Source organism: Drosophila obscura, unplaced genomic scaffold (genome assembly GCF_018151105.1).
Source record: "Drosophila obscura isolate BZ-5 IFL unplaced genomic scaffold, ASM1815110v1 contig_151, whole genome shotgun sequence".
Classification (NCBI taxonomy): Eukaryota; Metazoa; Arthropoda; class Insecta; order Diptera; family Drosophilidae; genus Drosophila; species Drosophila obscura.
The window spans coordinates 1,714,542-1,736,715 of record NW_024542737.1 but is presented as its reverse complement, the minus strand read 5'-3'; the positions used below and the strand labels follow the sequence as shown (position 1 = coordinate 1,736,715).

Here is a 22,174-nt window from a genome sequence, read left to right as displayed (position 1 = left end):
CTCGTGGATGGGGATGAGATGATGCTATCGTCTGTATGTTTATCCGGTGCGAGGGGGAGGGAGCACAGCAACAGCTTTATCAGCAACGACCCAGCCAGGGATATCACCAACAGCACCCGCAACAGAAACAACAATTACTTGTGACGGGTTTTATGTTTATGCGTTGGCTTAATTAATTCAATTAAGCGCACATTTATGCGCCTGCCCCAGTCCATGCCACAGCTCCTGCCCCACACTCCCCCACAAGGGGGAGTCACCTTTTTTACTGGTTTCATTCCAGCTTTGGGAAAAGTGAGAGAACTCCCCTTGGCAGCGGGATTAATCCCTCAGCAATTAGCATTAATTACGATTTAAAACTTAAATCAAGGCATATCAAATATAAGGTACGCCCTTACTGATGAGTTCCTCAGCAAAGTTTGCAACGTAGCCTAAGCAGTCATAAGTGCCTCTCTCTCGCCTTACCTTTGTCTTAATATACCTTGAGTCATGATGAAAATTATTGTATTATTCTCTCACACGCTCTCCCTTTGACTCTATCTCTCTCTCTTTATAGAATTGCGCTTCATTCACGCCAGCAATAAAGCAAAGCAGCAACAAAAGAGACACTGAATTAACAAAAGCAACGGAAATAAGGCAAAGACAAAAACAAAGTCCAGCAACGAATGCAAGATCACAACAAAGCCGAGAAAAGACAAGCAGCAGCAGCATCGACAAAAGCAACAACAACAACGACAGCGACTGCAGCAGCAGCAGCGGCGGAGCGAATTGCATTATCAATGAACAGAGAAGAGGCAAAGCTGACGATGAGCACGAAATGGCAAAAGCAGCAGCACCAACAACAACAACAACGGGAATAGAGGAAACCAACTCGAGAGCAGGCCGCCAGGTCACTCAACCTGTTTCCTGTGCCACTGCAACCGGAGAGAGAGAGCAGCTCGAGCGGAGAGAGCCAGAGAGAGCCAGGGAGAGCGACAGCAACAGCCACAGCCACGAACGTTCCGCAATCAACAATGAGCGCCCAACGATCACTCGCTCGACAAAATTCAACGCGTTCACAACAACCGGCAGCAGCAGCAGCAGCGGCACAAGCAACTATTCATTGTCGTCGGCGTCGTACAAAAACAGCAGCGACGGCAGCGTGCTGCGGCCCAACAAATGTTTGGCAGAACTCGAACGTCTGTACGCCGAATTTCGCGCGAGTGAAAGTCGATTTGAGCGGGGAGTGAGACGTCAGTCGGATTTTGATAACGCAAACGTCGAGATGCGTTTAAATGTGCCAGCCAATGCAGTGGCAACGCCGCAAACTGCAGCAGCAAATGCGAATACGAATCCGAATGCTGGTGGCAGCAGCAGCAGCAGTAGCGTGTTCCTTAATGCTCCTACTAGCAGCAGCAACAACAATCACATCGAAAGTCCTGTAGAGCAGAGCGTTAGCACCATTGCTGTGCTGTCAGCGTCTACGGCGACTGCAACTGCGACTGCAAGGTCCTGCCAGCGTCAGCCGAGTCTCACGATTCAAGTCAACAACAACAATAATAATAATAATAATAACGGTACTAACAGCAGTCGCGTCTCGGTCGCGTCGTCGTCATCGCCCACGTCGAGCATTGTCAACAACAATAACGGTGTTTGTGTGGTGGAGATAAATAATAGTGTGCCAGCAGCAGCAAACGCCGCAACAGCAGCAGCAGCTGCAAAAGTGTTTAGTGCAACAAGTGTCCAAAATCAGCTAAATAATAATACATGTCCCACTGTGGATAAGCAGCATGTTGCAACGCCACAAGCGGCGGCAGCTGCCAGCAGCAGCAGCAGCAGCAGCAACAGCAACAATCACGTGAATGATAACAGTGTTAATATAATCAATGTGAATGCCACCACCGTTGCCACCGCCCCACGCACTTTCACCTCCACCGAATGCCAAACGGATGACCTCGCTGCCTCCCCCTCGTCCCAGCAGCAGCAGCAGCAACAGCAGCAGATGCGCACACGGGAGCAGCGACGTCGGGAAAGACGGGAACGGCGGCAGCAGCAGCAACAGCAGCAGCAGTTTCCCCCGCATCACCCGAGACGCCACCATGCACCGCCACCACCACCGCCTCCGCAGCTGCACCCGCCCCCGCATCTGCACCACCCACATCCCGCGGCCATGGGCCTAGCGCGTGCCCTTCTCCCGGACATCCTACACCCGCACTACCCACCGCCCTATAGCGCCCTGCCCGTGCCCGTGCCCATCACAGTGGTGCCTCCCCCCTCGCAGCAGCCACCGCCACAGCAACCGCCACCCCCGCCGCCGCTGCCACCATCCGTGCCACCTGCAATGCTGACATCCGTGATATCTACGGTGCCCCTCCCCGGACCGGGTCCAGCGGGTCCACCCCTCATGAGCGACGGACGCTTCACGCTGCCGCTGCCCATCATGCGCAGGTGAGTTTTCATTTTGCTCTTTTGTGAATCTCCTCCAGCTTCCAGCTCTTCCCGGAGTAACCTCCACCTCTGGCACCATCGATCACCCAGCAGCCATCCATCCATCCATTCATCCGTCTGTCTGCCCATCCACTGGCACTCTTCTTCTCCATTCATGCCTCCTTTGTCGTGGCATGGCCCCAGTCTCGGGTTTCGCTTCCCCATCGCTCCTCCTCCCCCTCAGTCCACCTCTTCCATTTCGACAGTTTCTATTACCACACATTGCCTTTTGTCCCGCTGTCCGTAGACTCGTATGTTGTCTCTTCCTGTTTCGTGTTTCGTATTCGTCTCGGCATGGCGATGAGATGTGGGGGGGTATGGGGGATTGTGCCTCAGACACTATAATGATGGTAATTTTTATGTCAGTAACAAATTTCTTGCATGATTTGATGCTCCTCATACTCCTCCTCCTCCTCCTCCTGTTCCACATGCCACTACTACTCCTCTCCTTACGTCGTCTCCTTACCGACCAGGAAGACACTCTATGTTTTTTTGGTGTAAAAATTAATTCTCATCGTTGACAGCTTCCAAGAAATTAACAAGAGAAAAACAAGAGAAAAGACGGGAAGGGAAGAGGAGAGGAGTAGTCTTTAATCTAAAGTTCAACGCAAAAGCCCAGGGGGTCGATGGTCGTTGGACGATGGTTGGGAGTCGGGGGTCGGGGTTGAAGCCCCATTACTCTGCGGCGGATGGCTAGATTTCGGCGAAAAGTTTTTTGGGGTTTTAATAACTCATTTTTATTATAATGAGTTCTGGTTTATCTGTAATTGCAGATCTAGAAGCACACTGCCGGCTCTTTTGGGGGCACTGGCACTGGTACTGGCCCTGGTGCCTCAGATACCGATACTATATCCATAGTTACGCGAATACGTAAGCAAACCAGCGAACGGATTGCCTTAGACGCGGTTTCCCACGCATTTATCGTTTGAAATAGTTATCGCCATAGTTGGGGGGGCGGGCAGGCACTGCCAGAACCAGTTTTCCCTCTGAACCGAACCCGAACCGAATAATCGATGCCGCGTTTACTTCTCGTTCGTATCTGCAGCTGTCTTTCGCTCTTTCCCCCGTTGTTGATGTTGCTGTTGCTGTAGCTGTAGCTGTATCTGACGGATGCGCGCGCTATCTGTCTAATGGCCTGCCTAAACGTCTCATTATATGGCCAACTCTCTGCCCCCCGCTCTCACTCAACGACTCAACGACTCCGCGAGAATCGCTATGAACATTTGACATTTCTGTGGCTCCAACAACGACAACGATAGCAGCAGCGTCAAGAGCAAACCCAAGTCGTGTTTCACAATTTTAATTGTGTTTGCCCATTGAACAATTGCAAAACTGTGTCAGAGACACCGCCGCCGTCTGTCTGTATATTTGTCTCTTTAGCCGCCTTTGTCTCTGGTTGGGCGGTGGGGGAGTACTCGCACTCTGCCCTCGATTAGCATATTTTGGAGGCTCTCTTCGTACAACTTTATGTTCTGTCATACACTTACTGCCATATATATATTTCTATGCATCCACTCTCTGGAATAACCGCCCCTCACCTTCTGCTGTTATATTCGTGCAACATGATCTTCCACAAGCATGAAAGAAGAACAAATTTGTTAAAAGAGCGGGAGTGGCTGCTCCTCTCCAGAGTCCACCCATCCTCTGCCCCACTCTCTAATTGGGTCGCTTAATAAAGATTCCTTTCCATTCGAGTGTAAACAGCAGTCCTTTCGCCCCCACCCCGTTCAATCAGAGGATGTGGATGGTGCTTAGGGGGAGAGAGAGAGAGATACCAGAAAAAGAGCAACAACAAACCACAGACATTATCTGCAATTTTAACACCTTCTCAGCCTTCGTCCCAAAATTAACATTACACAACTCCCCTCCACTCCGTCACACCATTCTCTTACTTCTGTTGGCCCCAGAAAGGTGTAAAAAAAGCGAAAGTTTTTCAGCTCGCCCCGGCTTGTGGCAGCCAAAAAAAAAAGCACAGGGATAGAGGTAGAGAGGAGTCCAGTCCCCTCGAGAGGTGGCCAGCAGGAGTGTTGGCTCCAGGGTAAAAGGGTCTCTGGGCCTGTTGGACCGTGCATAATCTTTAAATCATTAAATAACCGAACGAGAAAACAACCGAAAAAAAAAACACGGCCCAAACGGAGCTCCAAATGAAAAGCAGCCAAAATGAAACAACGAATCCGCCGCAGAGCAATAAAGAGGAAACGTGAGGCCGAAACTCACGTTGCGCCGCCACTACGTATAAATCGTTGTAATCATTTTTTGTAGCCTTTGTTTTTGTGTTTCTTAGCATTTAATTTTATTTTGAAACTTGGGTAAAATAAAACAAAAAACGTAGGAAAGAAAAACCAGCCAAAAAGGAGTCCGAAAATAAATATACTCTTGCCAATCTTGCAGATTGTTTATTACGATTACCGAGAAAATTAGTAGCTAGTTTTTTGATGGATTGTTTCATATAAAAACTAATGTTCCAATTTGAATTCTACAAGAAGATTCTCTGCAGAAAAGAGATACCCTCTTTTGAGAGGGTATCACAAAACAAAAGTCAAAGCATAAACAGAAACAGAGACAGAGACAAAAGAAGCAGCCAAAGTGGTAATAAAATCACTTGAGAGACAAAGACGATGGCAGAGTGGGAGAGGGATACACCAGAGAGTGAGACGGAGACAGACAGATCGACAGAGTGCAAGTTTCTGCTTTTTTTTATTTCTTGTGTTTTTTTTTGGCTACTTTCACTTTCGCCTTTGTATCGGTGTATCTTTGTATCTGTGTGCGAGTGTATCTCCCGCCTAAGGTTATCGCTTGCAGCTCGTCATAAATTTGGCTTAAAGGGGAAAGCCAGAGCAAAGTCTAAAGCACTCCACTCTCTGCCCCACCTCCGACTTGAGGCATAAATCAAAAGCAATTTGGTCGAAGCATAATTTTGGATTCGGGCAACGTTTTATTAATTATGGGTCTCTCTCTCTCTTGCTCTATCCCTCTACCGAGCTAATTGCCGGATTGAGCGGACGGATTACGCGGCTGACACTGAAATGTGTCCAGTGTCCTGTGTATGTGTCCCCTACCCTCTCCACAACCCAACCCAATCGAATCCAACCCAACCCAAAAACCAGTTTGCCTGAGTCCAAAAACACCCAAAAGATACGAAATTCGCTTGGCAAAAAGTATCTGCAAGATATCGATGATTCAACTAAAGTCGCGACTTGCAGCTTCATGCAAATCCAATAAACAGAATCAGAAGCAGAAAACAACAAAACAGAGAAGCAGAGAGACAGAGAAGAAGAGATAGAGAGAGGGAGACAGATGGAGAGAAGCCTGAGAGTCAAGAAAGAAACCAGATTTTACCCGAAAACCAATGGAAAAGACAAAATAATCGAGTGGCACAGAATCTAAAAGTCGCTGCAGCCTGTTTCTGAGTCTCTAACACACCGAGCGACGCTCAGAGCGGGAAATTCATTCAAAGAGAGAGCCCCACAGAGAGAGAGGGATGCTCTCCCGATCTTGGGCCTTGGAGCAGCATCCAGTTTGGATGATCTGCCACGCATCTCCGCGGGTGACACACATTTCGCTGCAGTTCTGCTGCTGCCGGGAAATTGAGTGATTTTTCATAAGTTTTCCCTCAAAGAAAAACCAAACCAGCCAGTACTTCGCGACACTGCAACACTCCGACACTCGACACTAAATGCTGTGCGTGTGGTTGTGGCAGTGGCTGTGGCTGTTGCAAGTAGTAGAACTGACCAAACAACTTTCCAGTTTTACGGTGCCTCACGGATTTGCTGCCGCTGCCGCTACTGCTGCTCTGTCCTGCTCTGGCTGCCATGGTTAACAGGCCTGTCCTGGCCCCGAGGAATCTTTCACCGATTTCGGCCCATGTGTCTTGGGTTTATTTATTTTTATAAGAGAATAAACACAGAGCCAGCAACAATCAGGGGGAAACGAATCTGGGGATACCCTATACTCACTCAGCTCTCTTCCATGCCTTGGTGAGAGAGAGAAAGGAGAGCGAGAGACAGAGAGGAAGGTAAGCTGAAGAAAGAACTTGCCAAAAGTCAATAAAGCCAATAAAGCAAAATGTTACCACAGTCCAAGGAAAGAAGAGGGGAAAAAGCATGCCCCATTCCCAATCAAATTGCGGTTGTATGCCTCTCTGCCTCTACATCTGTCTGCGTTTCGTATCTATGTTTGTATAGAAAATGCATTCGGGCCAAGTTGAAATGAGCCGGCAAAATGCAGCAGCAACATCAGAAGAGGCAGCAGCAGCAGCCACCACAAAAGTAGCAGCAAATAGACAGACTAGAGTCGCAAACAAGTTGCCAAACGAATCTCGAAAGAGTGGACAGACAGGCAGCTAGTCCCAGACACAGATACACGGACATGGACACAAAGATACATTCAGAGGCACAGAGAGAGAGTTGCTGCTGCTGCTGTGGGATGGATGGATGGCCGTTGGAAGGGCAGCCCCTGTGGCAGACAATCTTCTGGCTTATTAAATTGTCACCCCAAAATGCGATGCATTCAATTGGATGCCCCATTCGATTGACTCGATTCAGTCGATGATTCGATACTTGGCTTCGACTCGGTTTGGCTTTGACTGGACTAAAGAGAGCGTGGCCCAGAAAAGCAATGAAAATCTAATGGTGGAATGAGGTTTGGGGGCCCCGGCAATTGTGTCACTGCCATTAAGTCCCCCACTAATTGCGGCTAAAATTGTTTTAATAACTTTTTAACTGCCATAAATGAACGTCTTCGCTGGGGCCTGGCCTTGAGCAGTGGGAAACCCTCACTCCCTCCGCCTCGGCCTCTTTTCTGGCCGTCTTGTGTGCTGGCTTTTCGGTTCTGGCCATTACAGTTCAATGCCTCTGGCAGCAACAGCAGCCACACAAAGCCAGGCCAGCAGCTCATTGTGGATTCACATTCAGAATCTGAATTTCGCACAAAAGCCAGGCCCATACAAATGCCAAGTACAGGGGAGGAGGAGCACAATACAATTATTCCCATGCTGATGATGGGCATCATTTTGAAATGAGCCCATAAATAAAATACACACGAAATCGGAGAGGCGCAGAGACCACTCCCTGTGTCCAGGATATGGCAGGGGGTATCCATGACACACACGTGTCTGCCGCCTCATCTGCTGATTAACACAAGAGTATCTCTAACTCTGTGGCACGAATCCCGTGATGCGGTTTCCCATTTCACAGCCCACACCGCCTGGAGCATCCCTGGGTATCGGTGGATCGAGTCTTTCCAGCTTTTATTTTCTATCTTTATTTTTTCTGCGGCTGCGACTGCTGCGGTTTTAAACAAAAGTCCATAATTTATGTTATGGCTAAGCGCGAATACAGTTCTCCCTCTCTCTCTCTCTCTCTCTCTCTCTCTGTCTGTCTATCTGTATTCTTTTTTATACAATAATTTTATTTTGTTTCTTTGCGGTGTTGCCTTTTGTGCAATGAACTGGGGATTGGCATTGTGGTGGAGGGCGGGGCAGCCAGGGGTTGAGTTCGAATAGAAACGTATATGCCACAGAATTCTGCGATTAAGGGGACTCAGTAAGCAGACCCGCATCTTATCTACGGACTTCCTTCTCTCCAAAAGAGGCTGAATGGATGCGCATCATCGACAGCACCAAACAGGGGGTCTCTCTCTCTCTCTCCCAGTGCGGTTTAACAGTGAAGGGGTGATAATTACCTTGCATGTCTCTATAAAACTCTCTGCCTCCTTTGATCTCTGATTCATTTGAATCTTCCACGACTGCGGCTGCTGTCATGAGGTAATATTTGGCGAACCAGTTTCTGTTTTTTTGTTTCTGTTTTCGGGTGAAAGTTGTGTCTGTTTTCTCGCTTGTTGCGTGGTTTATTGGATTCCGTAAATCTCTTGATTGATGGTCAGCGATGCTCCCCGATTAGGTGTGGGGGCAGTAGATTTCGGCTATGATAATGACGGGGCCATCGAGTGGGAGAGGCAGCCCCCGCAACCGCTGCTTCACCCCCTGTCGCATGCATCCGCCGTTTGGGCGGCAAGTATTTGACTTCAATTAACGTTTACAACAAATGCCAGGCGCTTAAATATTTAAAACCAATATGGCAAATGCGCAAACGTAATGAGGACACACAGAAGTGGCCAGGAAGCAAGTGCCCGGCACATGCGGAGGCACAAGCGGAAAGCACATTTTAATGGCAGCATTTTAGAGCTTAAACAGTGAAACATTTACCAAAAACCAATTGCCAGACAAGTGCCACGGTTGCGACTCCTCTCTGGATAGCAGGAGAGTGCAGAATGGGGCAAGGGCAGGGGGCAGGGGCAGTGGCAGTGGCACCCTTGCCTGACTCAGCTCCTCTTTGCAGTGCCACTGCCACTGCCACAGAGCACTGTGTCAACTGTCAACCGCAAAATGCGCGCGCGCTAAAAAAAGGGCAGCCACAAAAAGAATCAACTTGCAACATTCACATTCACAGCCAGCGGCAGCTCCAGAGATGGGGCCCGTACCGGGGTACGGACTCGTGGGCAACCTTCTTGTATCTTTCGCACTGATTTCAATTTAAAGTGCAATGAGTTTTGCAGTTTCGTGGCTCTTTCTGTTGGCCCTGCCCCCCAGCACCCCTGCACCCCTTTGCACCGTTTCCCTCCGCTACAAAGTTGTTGCCAAAGCTTATTTGTTCGTAGTCTGCAAATCTGCTTGCCACAGGGGTAGGGGAGGGGACAACATTTACACTGTTTATTTGTTATATTTATTTGTTGTTTTGCTTTCGGTGGCGGTGCTGGGGGGCAATTTGAACGGATACTGGTGCTTTTTCCCAACTTTAAAGTCGAAACAACAACAACAAATGCTCGTTTCGTAAATTAATTAAAACATTTAACAATGTGTATGTGTTTGTGTGTGTGTGTGTGTGTTTGTATCTGTGTATCCGTATCCTTGGAAATGAATATACATATGTATGAATATATGAATGTACCCTTTCTTGGGATCCCTGAGCGCTTCAGCAAATAAAATGCATAATTTATGGTTTTTCTTCAGCTGTAACCATCCCATCCCATCCCACCCTCCCCACCCATTCCACCCTCACACTCTTATAATTACGAAAGCCCGCACACACACTTACACAAATAGGGAGAAGGAGGATGGGGTTGGGGATGGGGCAGTACTCTTGTAATTTGTCTTTGCCTCCTCCCACGCGGTGTATGCGTGATGTTACCTTTTTCCGCTGAAGGGGTTGGGTGCCCGTTTCCATGCCACTCGAATGGAAATTTGTGGCAAGTGACAACTATAAATGTTGCTTAGTGATAGAGGGAGGGGATTTGGGGATAGGGGGATAGAGCGAAGGCCATAATTAGTGAGCGAGAGCACTTTCCGTAAGCCACAAACTAATGGAGAAGAATGGAGATGAACGAATGGAATCCAAAGGCAGATTTCGTCAGATATGAGAAATGACAGCAAGAGAGCGTGGCGGGGGGAGGGCAGGGAGAAACCGCACGCAAGACAAAGACAAAGGCGGTAATTTGACGCAGCTGGGAAGCGGCGGCAGCAGCAGAAGCAACAGAAGGGGTAGCAGCTACAAACCACACAAACAATGCCTCCTCCTCCTCCACCGTCAGACTTACTCCTCCCCCTCCTTTCAGTTGACGGCAAAAACTAAAAGTCAAAACAAATAATTTGCTATAATAACCCAAGAAAGAGCGTGCCCCAAAACAGCTGAGGAGAGGGACAGAAGACAAAAGACTGAGAGAGGCAGGCAACGGGCAAAAAAGTCGAAGAAGAAGAAACAAGCGACAGCCAGCGATAGACAAGTGGAAGTGAAACAAAGCCAAAGCCAAAGCTGCAACATCCACAGCAGCAACAGAAACAGAAAAAGCAACAACAAACATCCAAAAGCTACAACTCTCATCTTAGCCACAAAAGCCAGGCCCCGGCCAAGACGTAGAGAAAACTTTCTCCGTCTCCGGCTCTGGATCTCCTCTGCCCCATGTGTGTGTGTGTGTGTGTGTCGGCCAGGGTCTTGTGTACTTTGCAAGTTAAAGAGCCCCCCAAGATGGGGTTTTACCCCTTTCGAAGCAGCCCTCCCCTCCACGCCCTCACCATTCAGCATCCGCTAGCCGAGAGCCGAGAGCCGCAGAGCTATTAAACGCACACTTGCGTCGACTTTTCACACGCAGACACTCCGCTGATGCCACATCCCCAATCCCCGATCCCTGCCACTGCCCTTGCCCCAAGTGGATGCCATTTTTGCATTTTACAATGCAACTTTTGCAAATCTTTGGCACAGCTGCGGCTTAGATTCCCTTTCCATCTGCTGCTGCCATTCCTCCTCTAGGATCCCCCTCTCCAGGAACTCCGACAGTAGGAAGGAGGTGTAGGAAGACTCTTGGAGGGTATTTGCCATTCGATTGCCTTGTGTGACAGCAATGGAGAGACGGGCAATCGAATCACCTGAATTATTTTTTCCCTGGATTTATTCTACAGTTCTCATCCCATGGAATGCTTGGAGAGGATCTTCTGATGATCCTCCCTTGCAATATCCAATGTCTTTTGGGAGAAAAGATCTGTAGAAAAGAGGTTCCCTGGTGATAAGGTCTCTAGAGTATCTGCCAGTCGATTGTCTCCTCTCACTCTCCACCCCTTCCTCCACCACCCACTCCGCACGCGGGATATAGAGAAACGCAGCCAAATCGCCCGCATGGCCATAATTTCTTTCGGTTTGCGTTCCATTCCGTTCCGCTTATCGGGAGACTGCAATCAGCATATAATTTTTGCCCAACGACACAACATGTGGCATGTGGCCTTCTGCGGACACTGCGGACATCTGGACAGGGGGACAGCGGATACTGGACAGTCTACACCCTCATCGTATCTCAGGGCCATGGCCTCGTAGTTCATTTAGTGGCGACGATAAGGGGCGAAGCACACCCTCTCAGGATGCGGGGCAGAACGAACAACAACTCTCTTGCCAATTTTCTGTGTCATTCCGAGAGAGGCGTGTGGAAAGATGTGGAAAATGAAAATGAAAATGTTGTAACTGAACGAAGAACGAAGAAGAAGAAGAAGGCGCAGAAGGAAATTATGCGTAATGAAGTAAGCACTTTTCTGTCGATGGAAGAGACTCTTATCAGAGTGTACATATGTACATATGTGTGCGTGTATGTGGTGATATCTGGAAATTGCTTGTTGGCCGGACTCTCCCTCTTCCTCTTCATCTTCTGCTGCTGTTGCTGCTGCTGCTGCTGTGGCAGTAGTTCGGGTAGTTTTTATTCGCTTCGTTTCCGCGTCAATTTCCTTTAATGTTCTGTGGCTGTGGCGTGGATGTGGCGTGATGTCCCTTAACGCTTACCCCACACAGATACTTGTATCTTTGTGTGTGTGTGTGTGTGTGTATGCTTGTATCTGGGTATAACTCTCAATCAGTTTTTGCGCTTTATGCGCATTTTTATGGCTTTTTGCTTGGGTCTCTCCACTCCGCTCGACTCTCGATCCAAGTCCAGCTTTGTTGTTGTTTTGGCATACCCTGTGGCAGCCCTTGCTGCTTCCAGGGGTATATTGTATTCGTGCACATCCTGAAGGCAAATACCAGTAAAGTAAAGTAAGCATATTCCATATATGTATGTATAAGAGATATTCAGAGTTTCTGATCAGCACACAGGTCGAACCCCTCCTACCCTTACTGTCGCATGTCGCATATTCTATGTAGTGGGTATTCTATGGTCCCATTATATCTTTTTATTGCTTGTCTTGTTCTGTGCTTGTTGCCGCCTGCCGCACTCTACCAGTGTTTTATCTACGTATGTAATTGAGTTCGTTTGCACATTAGCAACAGAACAAACGAACAGCAGAATTGTAGGGCTCTTCTCTGGGCGAGTGGGGAAAGAGTTCAAAGGGGTGCCCTGCTATGGGAGGCTGCCAGCAGGAACCGGGGACAAAGTAATTGCTGTGCCATGTGTTTATGGATTGCTGAATTCCTCGGATGCTCTGGGAGGCTGGAACTGCGAAACGGAGGCTGAAAATGATGCACTTTTGGATATGGTTCGATTGGTTGCCACACGCCCCATCACCCCCGTCACTGATCCACGATCCCCGTTCCCTGACCCACGTTTTGATGAGCGTAAATTGGCATTATTGCAAGCCAAGCCCAATCGCATGACTCGTGTGGCACATGCATCATTATGGAAATTCTATTAAAATTATATGCGGCCTTTGAGCCTCAACCTCTGCTTGTGCCTCTGCCCCTGTCTCGTGTGTGAAATGATTAAAGCGAATAACCCATATAATACTTTAATACTCGTACCTGTTACGGAAAACCATTTTCGGTTATGAGATTTTTCTTCTGAACGACTTCCTCTAATGAGGCATCATCATCGTTCGGGATGCAGCAGCACCACAGCAGCAGCAGCAGCAGCATCATATTCCCGTTGAATGGGATCTGCCGATTCCTGAAACTAATTGTCCAGAGAGTGGCACCCATAAATGGAAGCGAAGGAAGGGGAAAGGGTAGCAGGGTAGCAGGTAATGGGTAATGGAAAACGCTCGAATTGCGTGCCAAAAATACTTAAAGAAACTATTGCAGAATTCGGCGTTTGGCGTTCGGCCATTGTTCGGATCGGGGAGGAGGAAGCACACACAAAAAATTGTAAAAGAAACTTTAGCTAAATCACGATTTTGGTACAATTTGACTTCTCTCTACAGCCCCACAGCCAGCAATCCCATTCGTAGCAAAACGAAACGAAACCAAACCACACCAATCCAATCCCAAAGACAGAGCCAAAGCCAAAGCAAAAGCGAACCGAACCGAACCGAAAGCAAACCAAGTCAGTCATAGCCAGAGAGCAGCATTTCAATCAGCCAACAGTTCGGCAACGTGCCAGGGGCAAGGTGTTTTAGAAGCATCGCCAATCGGCACACAGTCCACACGGTCCCACAGACCATTGTGTGGCAAAGTTGCGCTGCAAATTAGCCGCATTTATGAGCATGACCAAAGCCGATTTCTAGCTAGGGAGCCACGGAGCCACGGAACCACGGAGACAGAGCCACTCGCTCTCTGTGAACGTGTGAACGTGAATTGGTAATCGATGAGCATTGGATCGGAGCGTTTCGGCTCGTCTTGGCTCGGTTCGGTCTGGGTCTGTGGCAGCCATTTGTGGAGCTAGCTCCCTGCCACAGCTCCATGGTGGGGAGGGACGGACTGCTACGTGCCCAAGGTCAAGTTGTTTATGGCCAGCACTTGATATTTGATATCATCGACAGTCGACAGTCGCCCCCAATCTCCCTCCCAATGCGGTGTACAATTTTTTATTTATTTCGTGCCGAGTTATGAATATGCATGAGTCCCCCCTATACACCACACACCTCCTTAAGTAGTGCATCACGGATGAGATGCTGGAGAGCGGGGGAGAGGGGAAGGGTCATGTTATGTTGAACTCAACGATCGTTCTCTCCAGGAGGCGACTCAGACGACGCTCATCGAAACTTTATGAGTGACTCTCAGGCGATATTTGCTCAAAGATTGCTCTGGCCATGGACTCGAGTATGGATTCGAGCAAACACTTATTGTAGCTGTGGCCTGCTACTTTTAGTGGCATCTGGAAACGGTCGCATCCGCAAGCATTTCCTATAATTTTCTTTAATCTGCCTTCATTTCCCAGCAGTCGAATGTATACGGCATTGTACGTCATCCGAGGGTCTTATCACTATAGCAGATATCTCTTTGATCGAAGCTCCCTTTCCATACTCATGCATCCTTTCTCCCAACTTGTCCTCGCACCTCACACACATTGCTCTGGGGTAGGGTATCCGTGAGGCGGCTTCTGGGAGCCGTGTCTCTGGGTAACGCTTAAATTTACGGAGAGTATTTCTCAATGTCTGACTTCAAATGCTGGCCCCATGTTCGGAGCTAAGTCGAACATGTGTACGACGAGTATCGAGATACTACTCGTGTATCTTTGCCTGTCTCTGTGTCTGTGTGCCTGGCTATGAATGCTGATGATGATTCTCGAAATGAAAAGTTATGCTCTCGCTCTGTGTCTCTCTCTTTCTCTGTCTGCCCCCTCTGGCGGCACACTCTAGAGTCGAAGTCAGAGTCGCTTTTCGATTGTTTGCTTCTGTCGCTGTTTTCTGTTTCTGCCATCACTTTCCATTTTCGACATTTGCAAATTTGCATTTTCGTCTGTTATTGAATATGTATGACATATAAAGCAACAGCAGACACAACAGCAACAGCAACAACAACATTTGTCCCACGTATTCGTTTAATTTCTGACGTGTATTTCATTTCAATCGGCGGCTGTTGTTGCTTTTCATTTTAGCCCGACTTTCGCACAAATTTGCATATGGCCAGGGGAATGGATGGATGGATATATATTTGGAGATAGAGAGGAAGAGAGAGATCTATGGAGAGGGTGAAACTATGGCAGCAGTACCTACGAGTGGTACTCGTATTCAATTCTTTCTTCAATCTATGCGAATCTGTTGTGGGGTGTGAGTTGGGAGGGAGGAGGTGCCTGGCCATCGAATTAAAGTGACCAAAAATTGAATATAAACTGCGCCAAAATTGAAAAGTCGAGCTGTGACAGTGGAACGTGTTCCGTGTCCGTTTTCCATCTGCCGTGTCTATGGCCCGTGCCTGTCGCTTGACAAAAGTCCGTGCATATAGATGGCTGGCACGTGACCGACAAGCGGACTCGGAATCGGCAACAGAATCGGCATCAGCCATGCGGCCAGCATCATACGGCTCTGCCTCTGCTCTGGGATCCAGGTGGTGCACGTCCAGCGGGTTGCAGGGACTACAGCCTACTCCCACTTCGTCTGTCGAAATTGTTTAATAGAAAAATTATGCACTGATTTGTATTTGTCTTAATCTGTTCCTTTTGGTTACCAGCGTGGGAGGTGGTGGTTCCAGGAGGTGGTTCCGGGAGCATCGCGCACTTACGGATCTTCAGATTTTCAGCTTCTCAGTTCCCTGGGTCCTTACGCACAGCTTTTGCAGTGGCAGAACCATGAAAATCCCGCCCTAAACTGCAAAAACTTTCCTCCTTTCCGTTGTAATGCCAGTCCAACCTCCCCCACCACCCATGAAGCTCCTGCCACTCCTTGCTTCCCTTTGGATGCTTCTTCGATTTGTCAACGATTTCAAATGGGTTGCATTTTTATTGGCTTTGGCTTTGGCCCTGGCTGTGGCGCTGGAATTTCATTTTATTGGCCATTTCGGTTGACCTTCGCGACTGCTGTGGGATGTAGAGTGGGAGTAGAGTGGAGTGGAGCGGGATGGGTGTGGATTGGATTCCTTGGGCTCACATTCCAATATAAATTGCTCGACGCTTGGCGGGGATCAAGTTTTTGCATAACTCGAGATGTTTGGTTCTTATTGGCTTTCGTTTCAGAATTTCTTGAATATCTCCCTCCAGTCTCGAGTTTTCTGCGGAATTCAATTTCCCTTGGATTTTCCACCGTAATTTGAGGCTTAAATTGCATTTAGCATTTAGCGGTAATTAAAATTGCTTAAACAAACCGAGGAGAGAACCTCCTGCTCCACACTCTCTCTCTTTCTCACTCTTGCCACACTTTCTGCTGTCCCCCCACTCTCTGTTTGCGCTGTTTCCGTGTGTGGATTTTTCACACCTTGCCACATCACGGAAGGCACATGGCACACGGCAGGCAGTCGGGCGGCCGCAGGTCATTCAGGTGTCATAATCAAATAAAACTTCCACTTCAAACGGCAAAGCAATTAAATATATGAACAGCCCCCCACAAAGGCCTTGGCTGAGGGGGAGGGAGGCAAAAGACCTGCTCTGAGGTCACCGATCCAGAAATGTTTATTAAACAGCCGCGTAATGACCTCTCCCTCTCCCAGTATTGCGGAATTCTTTTGTTTGTCTGGGGCAAATACACTCGTACGCGTACTCTTGAACCCCTCCTCTATCTTTCTCCCCCTCCGTAAAGAACCCGTTCAAACAGAGTTCAAATGGGTTCAGGCTCCAGCACCTTCCCCAATTGTCAATATCTGAATGAGCGAGGGATGTAAACGTGTGGCGCCTAATTGAAGCGACTAATTATACATTTATTATTCACGATGATAAGCAATAAAGATTCAGATTGCTGATCCACGATACATGTGTCCTTCCCTGGAGAGGGGCTGTTCCTAGTAGATACTCGTATCTACTGATATTTGTCGGATATTGTAAGATTATTCTCACTGTATGTTATGATTGTTATCAGTGAATGAATGAATGAGAAATGTAGTGGAAAACTGACAATTTGTAACCCGAAATTCGATATATTCATAGAACTCTGACTTTTAGCGGGGGTTCTGTATAGAAGGAAACGGAAAGGGGAGCGGGAACTACTGCATTAGGATTTGGACTGTCTTTGAGGGGGTAATTAATGTATTCTAATTAATGACAGTCTCCGCTGCGATAACATCTCTTGGGTGATGAAAGCAGATGCATGGAGTGCCAATGCCCGCATCTCTGCTGCTCCCAGAAAAGACTCGTAATAAAAACATAAATATAATAGCGACGCCCCAAAGCGACGCCACCGTACAGTGTCGACCATAACTTTGTCAACCCTGGATCACTGGATAAGAATGGAGGGGGAGCAGAATGGATGCCCATTGGGTGCTAAATAAAATCACTTGAAGATGCCACAGCGCGATATTAAAAGCGCATAGAATTCGAGGGAAATCGCTGGGTTACAGCTACAGCAGCAGTAGCAGAAGGGATGGGGTGGGGTGTAGAGTGGATGTAGAACTTCGGGGAGGGGCAGCAACAGAAGTGACCTACATTATGTGGCAACGCAACACAAAGTTGCTGCTGTTGTAGCTACTGTTGGGTGGTGGTGATTATATGTAGTGCGCGGTATTCATCGGTTGTACGAGCATACTGGCCCCCTCTGAGACACCCAAAATGAGAGCAGAGCTCGCGTCGAGGGTACTTTTCGGTCGGAATCCCCTTTTCGGACTGTTTTTATTGTGGCCCACGCGACAGCAGGGGATGGGGATGCCATGAATGAATGAGCAGCAAACCTCATGATGATCTAACGAGCAATTTAAGAATTTAATTTATGGATACGTATACGCGACACAGATACAGATACAAATACAGAAGACAGAGTCCCAAATCCCAATCTCCCAGAGAAGCAGAAACATCAGCTAGCTCTCGTGCAGCCCAGCCTAATGACGCAGCCACTTAAGAGCGTTGCAAGTATGCGTGTCGTGTACCCGTGTGTGTCCGTGTATCCGGGCATTTGGGTTTCTGTGTATATCTGTGCAGTGGAGTGCGCGCCATACTGGCTGCGGTTCTGGCTGCTCTTGTCGCTGCCGCTGCCACTGCCACTGCGGCGGCAACATGTAAAAGTAATTGCCAACCCGGATGCTGACTGACTGACTCCATTGCTGCATTGGCTGCCTCTCTGTCGCTCTGGGTGCCTCTTTGGATGAGTGTGGCTCTGCCACATGAAAGCCAGAAATTAGAAACGGATCTGAAATTAGAAATGCCTCAGCCCCGAACGCAGTGGCGGTTCTCCAGTTTTCCTTCTCCAGCTCTCTCGTTGTCGTTGTATTTGTCGTCACGATGTTTGGCACTTGTTCCTTGCTGCCACATCATGCAGCATGCAGCATGCAGTATGGAGCTCTCCTTTTTTCTCTCCCTCTCTCTGTCTATATCTGTGTGGTTGTTTCTATATATATATATATATATATATATATATATTCCTGCTGCCGTATGTCTGCTGCTGTTGCTGCCACACACTTGGCATGCTGCCCCATATACTGGCGGGCGACACACTGTGGCAGGGCCATGCGTGGGCGTGGGCGTCAATTGTTGGCAACTCTTGCATTTTATGCATTCAGAAATTGGCAATAAACGTTTGCCAAAACTTTGTCTGCTGCCCCACACCCCACCGAGAGGGTTACTCCCCCCAAGTTTTGCCAGTGTAGCCTTCGCCATGCCACAGTCAATGGACAGCTCGAAGCAGCTCCAAGTCTACCGCCATATAATCTTTTACACTCGCATTAAAAGCTCACTTTGCCAGAGCCAGAGAATGGCAGGAGGGAGGAGGAAATGCTGCTACAGCACCTTCTGACATGCTCCACTCTACAGTGGAGCCCCGACAACTCCACTGACAACTCAACTTGGGACTGACGCTGAAGCCGGGGCCCGTTTTTGGGCGATATAAAAGTCGTGTGCTCGAGGTACGAGAAACGCCCACCGACTGGCGGACTGGCTGGCTCTTTAAGGTGGCAGCAGACTAGAGTTTGGCTCTGGCATCACTCAAGCGTCAAAGCGCTCGCAGTTAACTGGAAAAACGTTGCCCAAGCTAAGACCCCCGCGTACACCCCTCTGTGTCCACGTCTTCTTCTGCTGTTAGTAGGTCAGAAGTTCTGCGAGAGAGTCGCGGAGTTTAGCTCCGCTCTTTCCGCACCCATGGAGTGGCTTCTCCTCCACTTTTCTGACAGGAAGGGTGGGGAGGGTAGTGGGCCGCAACGTGACTTTGTCTCTTTCGCTGGGATATTTTATTGCCGTCTGTCAGAGACAGAGACAGTGCCGTGCAAACCAAACTGTTTGTTTGCTTTCATTTTTATATACGGAGAGTACTCGGCAGAGAGAATATGCGGCATGCGGCAAGCAAACAACTGCGATTTTAATGTCGGGTGAATGTCATGTTCTCCACTGCCCCCACCCCATCACCATCACCATCTCCATCTTTCTATTGCCTGCCACTGGTTTTCATTTAACGAGTTTAAGTGCGAGTGCCAGTGCGGTGTATCTGTGTATCTTAACCCACACACAGTCTAGAGTCTAGATACAAAGCGAAAGCCTTCTTCTGTCGAGAGCTGTCGCCGTGTCATGAAATTTAATAGAACACCTCTCGCCGATCTCTCTCTCCCTCTCTCTTTGCACACAAACAGAGGGCAAAGATAGATTTCTGAAAGGAATTATAAAAGTTTCCCATCCCAAAGATTTGGTCAAACTTTAGCCAAAACATCTACCAAACTCTACACACCCCCCCATCCCCTGCAGTCATCGTTCTCTGACCAAAACAACAGCAACAACAAAAGACAACAAGACAATGAAAAAACAGAAAAGAAGTTGCGATTACAAATCAGAACAGAACAGAGAACAGAGCAGAGAACAGAGCAGAACAGCGGAAAAAGTTGAAAAGCGCGCTGTAATTATGCCTTCATTTGGGTTTGGGCTCAGGCAGTGGGTGGCGGAGGGGCAGTGGGAAAGCTTTGATTGAAATTTGAAAATGGGTTTTGTTCATCCATCCATCCAGCAGCAGCTGCAGCTGTAACCCGAAAAATTCGCCTTGTCAGTGGGCCACCAACTCCCAAAACATTTCTGTTTCAGGCTGAAAAAAGAGGCCTTTAGAAGGAGTCATTATTTGGGTTTTCATCTGCTCTAGATTTCATTCCTCCCCTCCACACCCCACCCCACTCCACAGCCCACCCTGTGCGGTGGGTCTGTGAGGAAATGTGCCAATTGTTAATATGTTTTTCCAGCTAATTATTTTCATTTGCTGTGGGCCCCCTTGCGGTGATTGCCTCATTTTCCACACTTAATTACATAAGTCTCAATGAGAGGTGCACAGCAACGAAAGGAAAACTCTCTGCGAAAGAAAATGAAACTGAAACTAACACTAAAAGAGAGACAGAGAAAGATAGTGATAGTGATAGTGAGAGGGGTAGAGAAATGAATTAAATAAATTATCAAATATTCATGTTAATTTGACTGAATACGAATTTCGCTTTCATTGTTTGCATCGTTCGCTTTTAATCAGAGTTTCCCCCCCAGCTTTAATTGACTTTTCCGTAGGGGAGGCGGAGGCCTCACCATGGGGCTGGGAATTTCTTATAAATAAAACAAGATTTTCCCCTAAACTTTGAAGAGGTCTCCGTGCGGCATCATCCGCAATGCCTCTAATTGGTCCACGGGTGCGGTAGCTGCCTTTACGAGTCTTCTGTCTGTGTTCCCCTTTTACGACATTGTATACGAGTGCTTTTCCACTGATTCCAGCTCAGGGAAGGACACCCTGTAGAGTGTTTAAGCCGCATGATCGAATGACAATAGCGTATGGCAGCTGACACGCGAACTATGGATGCTCTTTCTGTTGTTGTTGTTCCTCCTGCTGCTGTTTGAGGGAGCCCCGGAAGTGGGAGGCTCTGAAGATAAAAAGCCCCGATCTGAGTAATGAAGCTGCCTTTATCGTTGGGTTCTGAAGCTGTCGCTGTAGCTGACACTGTCGTTGGGTCTGACATTCCCCCGCCCCACTGCTATCTGCTATCCGCTATCTGTTGTCTTTTGTGGAACTGCAAATTGCTTAATCAATTGGAAATTGTTCACTCGCATGCAAATGTCAATGTGACAGCTGCCGGCAATGCTTAACGCTGTGGAGGGGAAGTTGCGAAGGGGTGAAAATACGGAGGAGCGGAAGTGCCGCCATTAAAATGAAAACTCTGCAAAAATGAAAGTTCATTTTCCATTCGATAAGTAAACGGCGGCATGGGGCGTGCAAGTAAATACTCGAGCAGAGAAACAGAAACTGTGTCAATGTTGGCGGCAATTACAAATTGCAATTAATAAATGAAAATTAAATGCGGCAGCGGCTGATTGAATAATTGCTTGAATGAGTGACTGAATGATTGAGTGCATGAGTGAGTGAATGTTGAGCGGGCGCTCAGGCCTTCTAAGCCTTCGATACGCGACTGCCGCCCCTGAACTACTTGGAACAGCCAAAAGCTATAGCTGTGTGGATAAATAATACTTATACTTTTATACATATGTATGTATGTATGTCTGTATGTATGTAGTATACATATGTAGTAAACTCATGCATTACACATCATATGTCGATCCGAAACAAGTGCGCAGTTCGTGTTTGCTCAATGCAATGTTCTACCAGAGAGATCTAATGAGGCCACCACATGGGAATATGGAAATGCAAATGGGGATTCCTCTGATTTGGGTTGTTGCTGTTTTTGATGCATCTCTCCGCTGAGCGCCTGATTTGTTGCCAATCAATCATCTGCTTGTTGGCAGCATTCCAATCTCCCCCACAGAGATCGTAAGATCCATAGAACCCATTGATCCAGAGATTCCAGAGCTATTGTGGAACTTTGTCACCGCATGGGGCCTCCAGCTGCGATCCAATTTGCGGGAATCTGAGAATCTGGGAATGTTTTGGAGGCATCGCTTCATCGGAAACTTCAAAAAAGCAGCAGCAATGGTTTCACCTTTTCGGGCATTTCTGCGCGCTCATTTCCGTGTCGGACTCGGAGAAGCTCTGGGAGCGAGGTCTGAGCGATGATGAGCTAAAATAAAAAGATCACATTTATCATGACATGACAACTGATGAAACAAATTCATTCCGCAGCAGCAGCAGCAGCAACAAAGCGCAGTGTCAAAGACCCTCCTCCTCCCCTGGGGACATGGCCTCTTTCCCCTCCCTTCGGCTATGGCAATGGGCTTTCCCGGAGATGTTGTCTTTTAATGGCATGGCCATAAAAGAAGTATAAATCCGGAATGGAAATCCTTTTCCGAGCGAGAACAGCATCAAATTATTAAACATAAATTTCCGGCCGTGCCGTTTGCCCTTTATCTCTGCTATGAATACATGAATCCATCCATGAATACTCGTGTATATATTGTGTGTGTGTGTGTGTGTGTGCACGTAATTTTCCAACAATTTATCATCTTTTTGTGAAATTGCTTCGATGACACACGAAACAACAAAAGCGCC

General features: G+C 48.0%; 1 protein-coding gene across 1 annotated transcript in view; it reads left to right on the top strand.

Moving 5' to 3' along the window:
* The window catches only part of LOC111077082 (ataxin-2 homolog), a 36,221-nt gene that overhangs the window by 7,004 nt on the left and 7,043 nt on the right, over positions 1 to 22,174 (top strand). Inside the window, exon 3 of the mRNA XM_022371227.2 lies at positions 554 to 2,424. Within this exon, the coding sequence (XP_022226919.2) occupies positions 554 to 2,424 (1,871 nt within the window). The remainder of the gene's footprint in view (positions 1 to 553; positions 2,425 to 22,174) is intronic.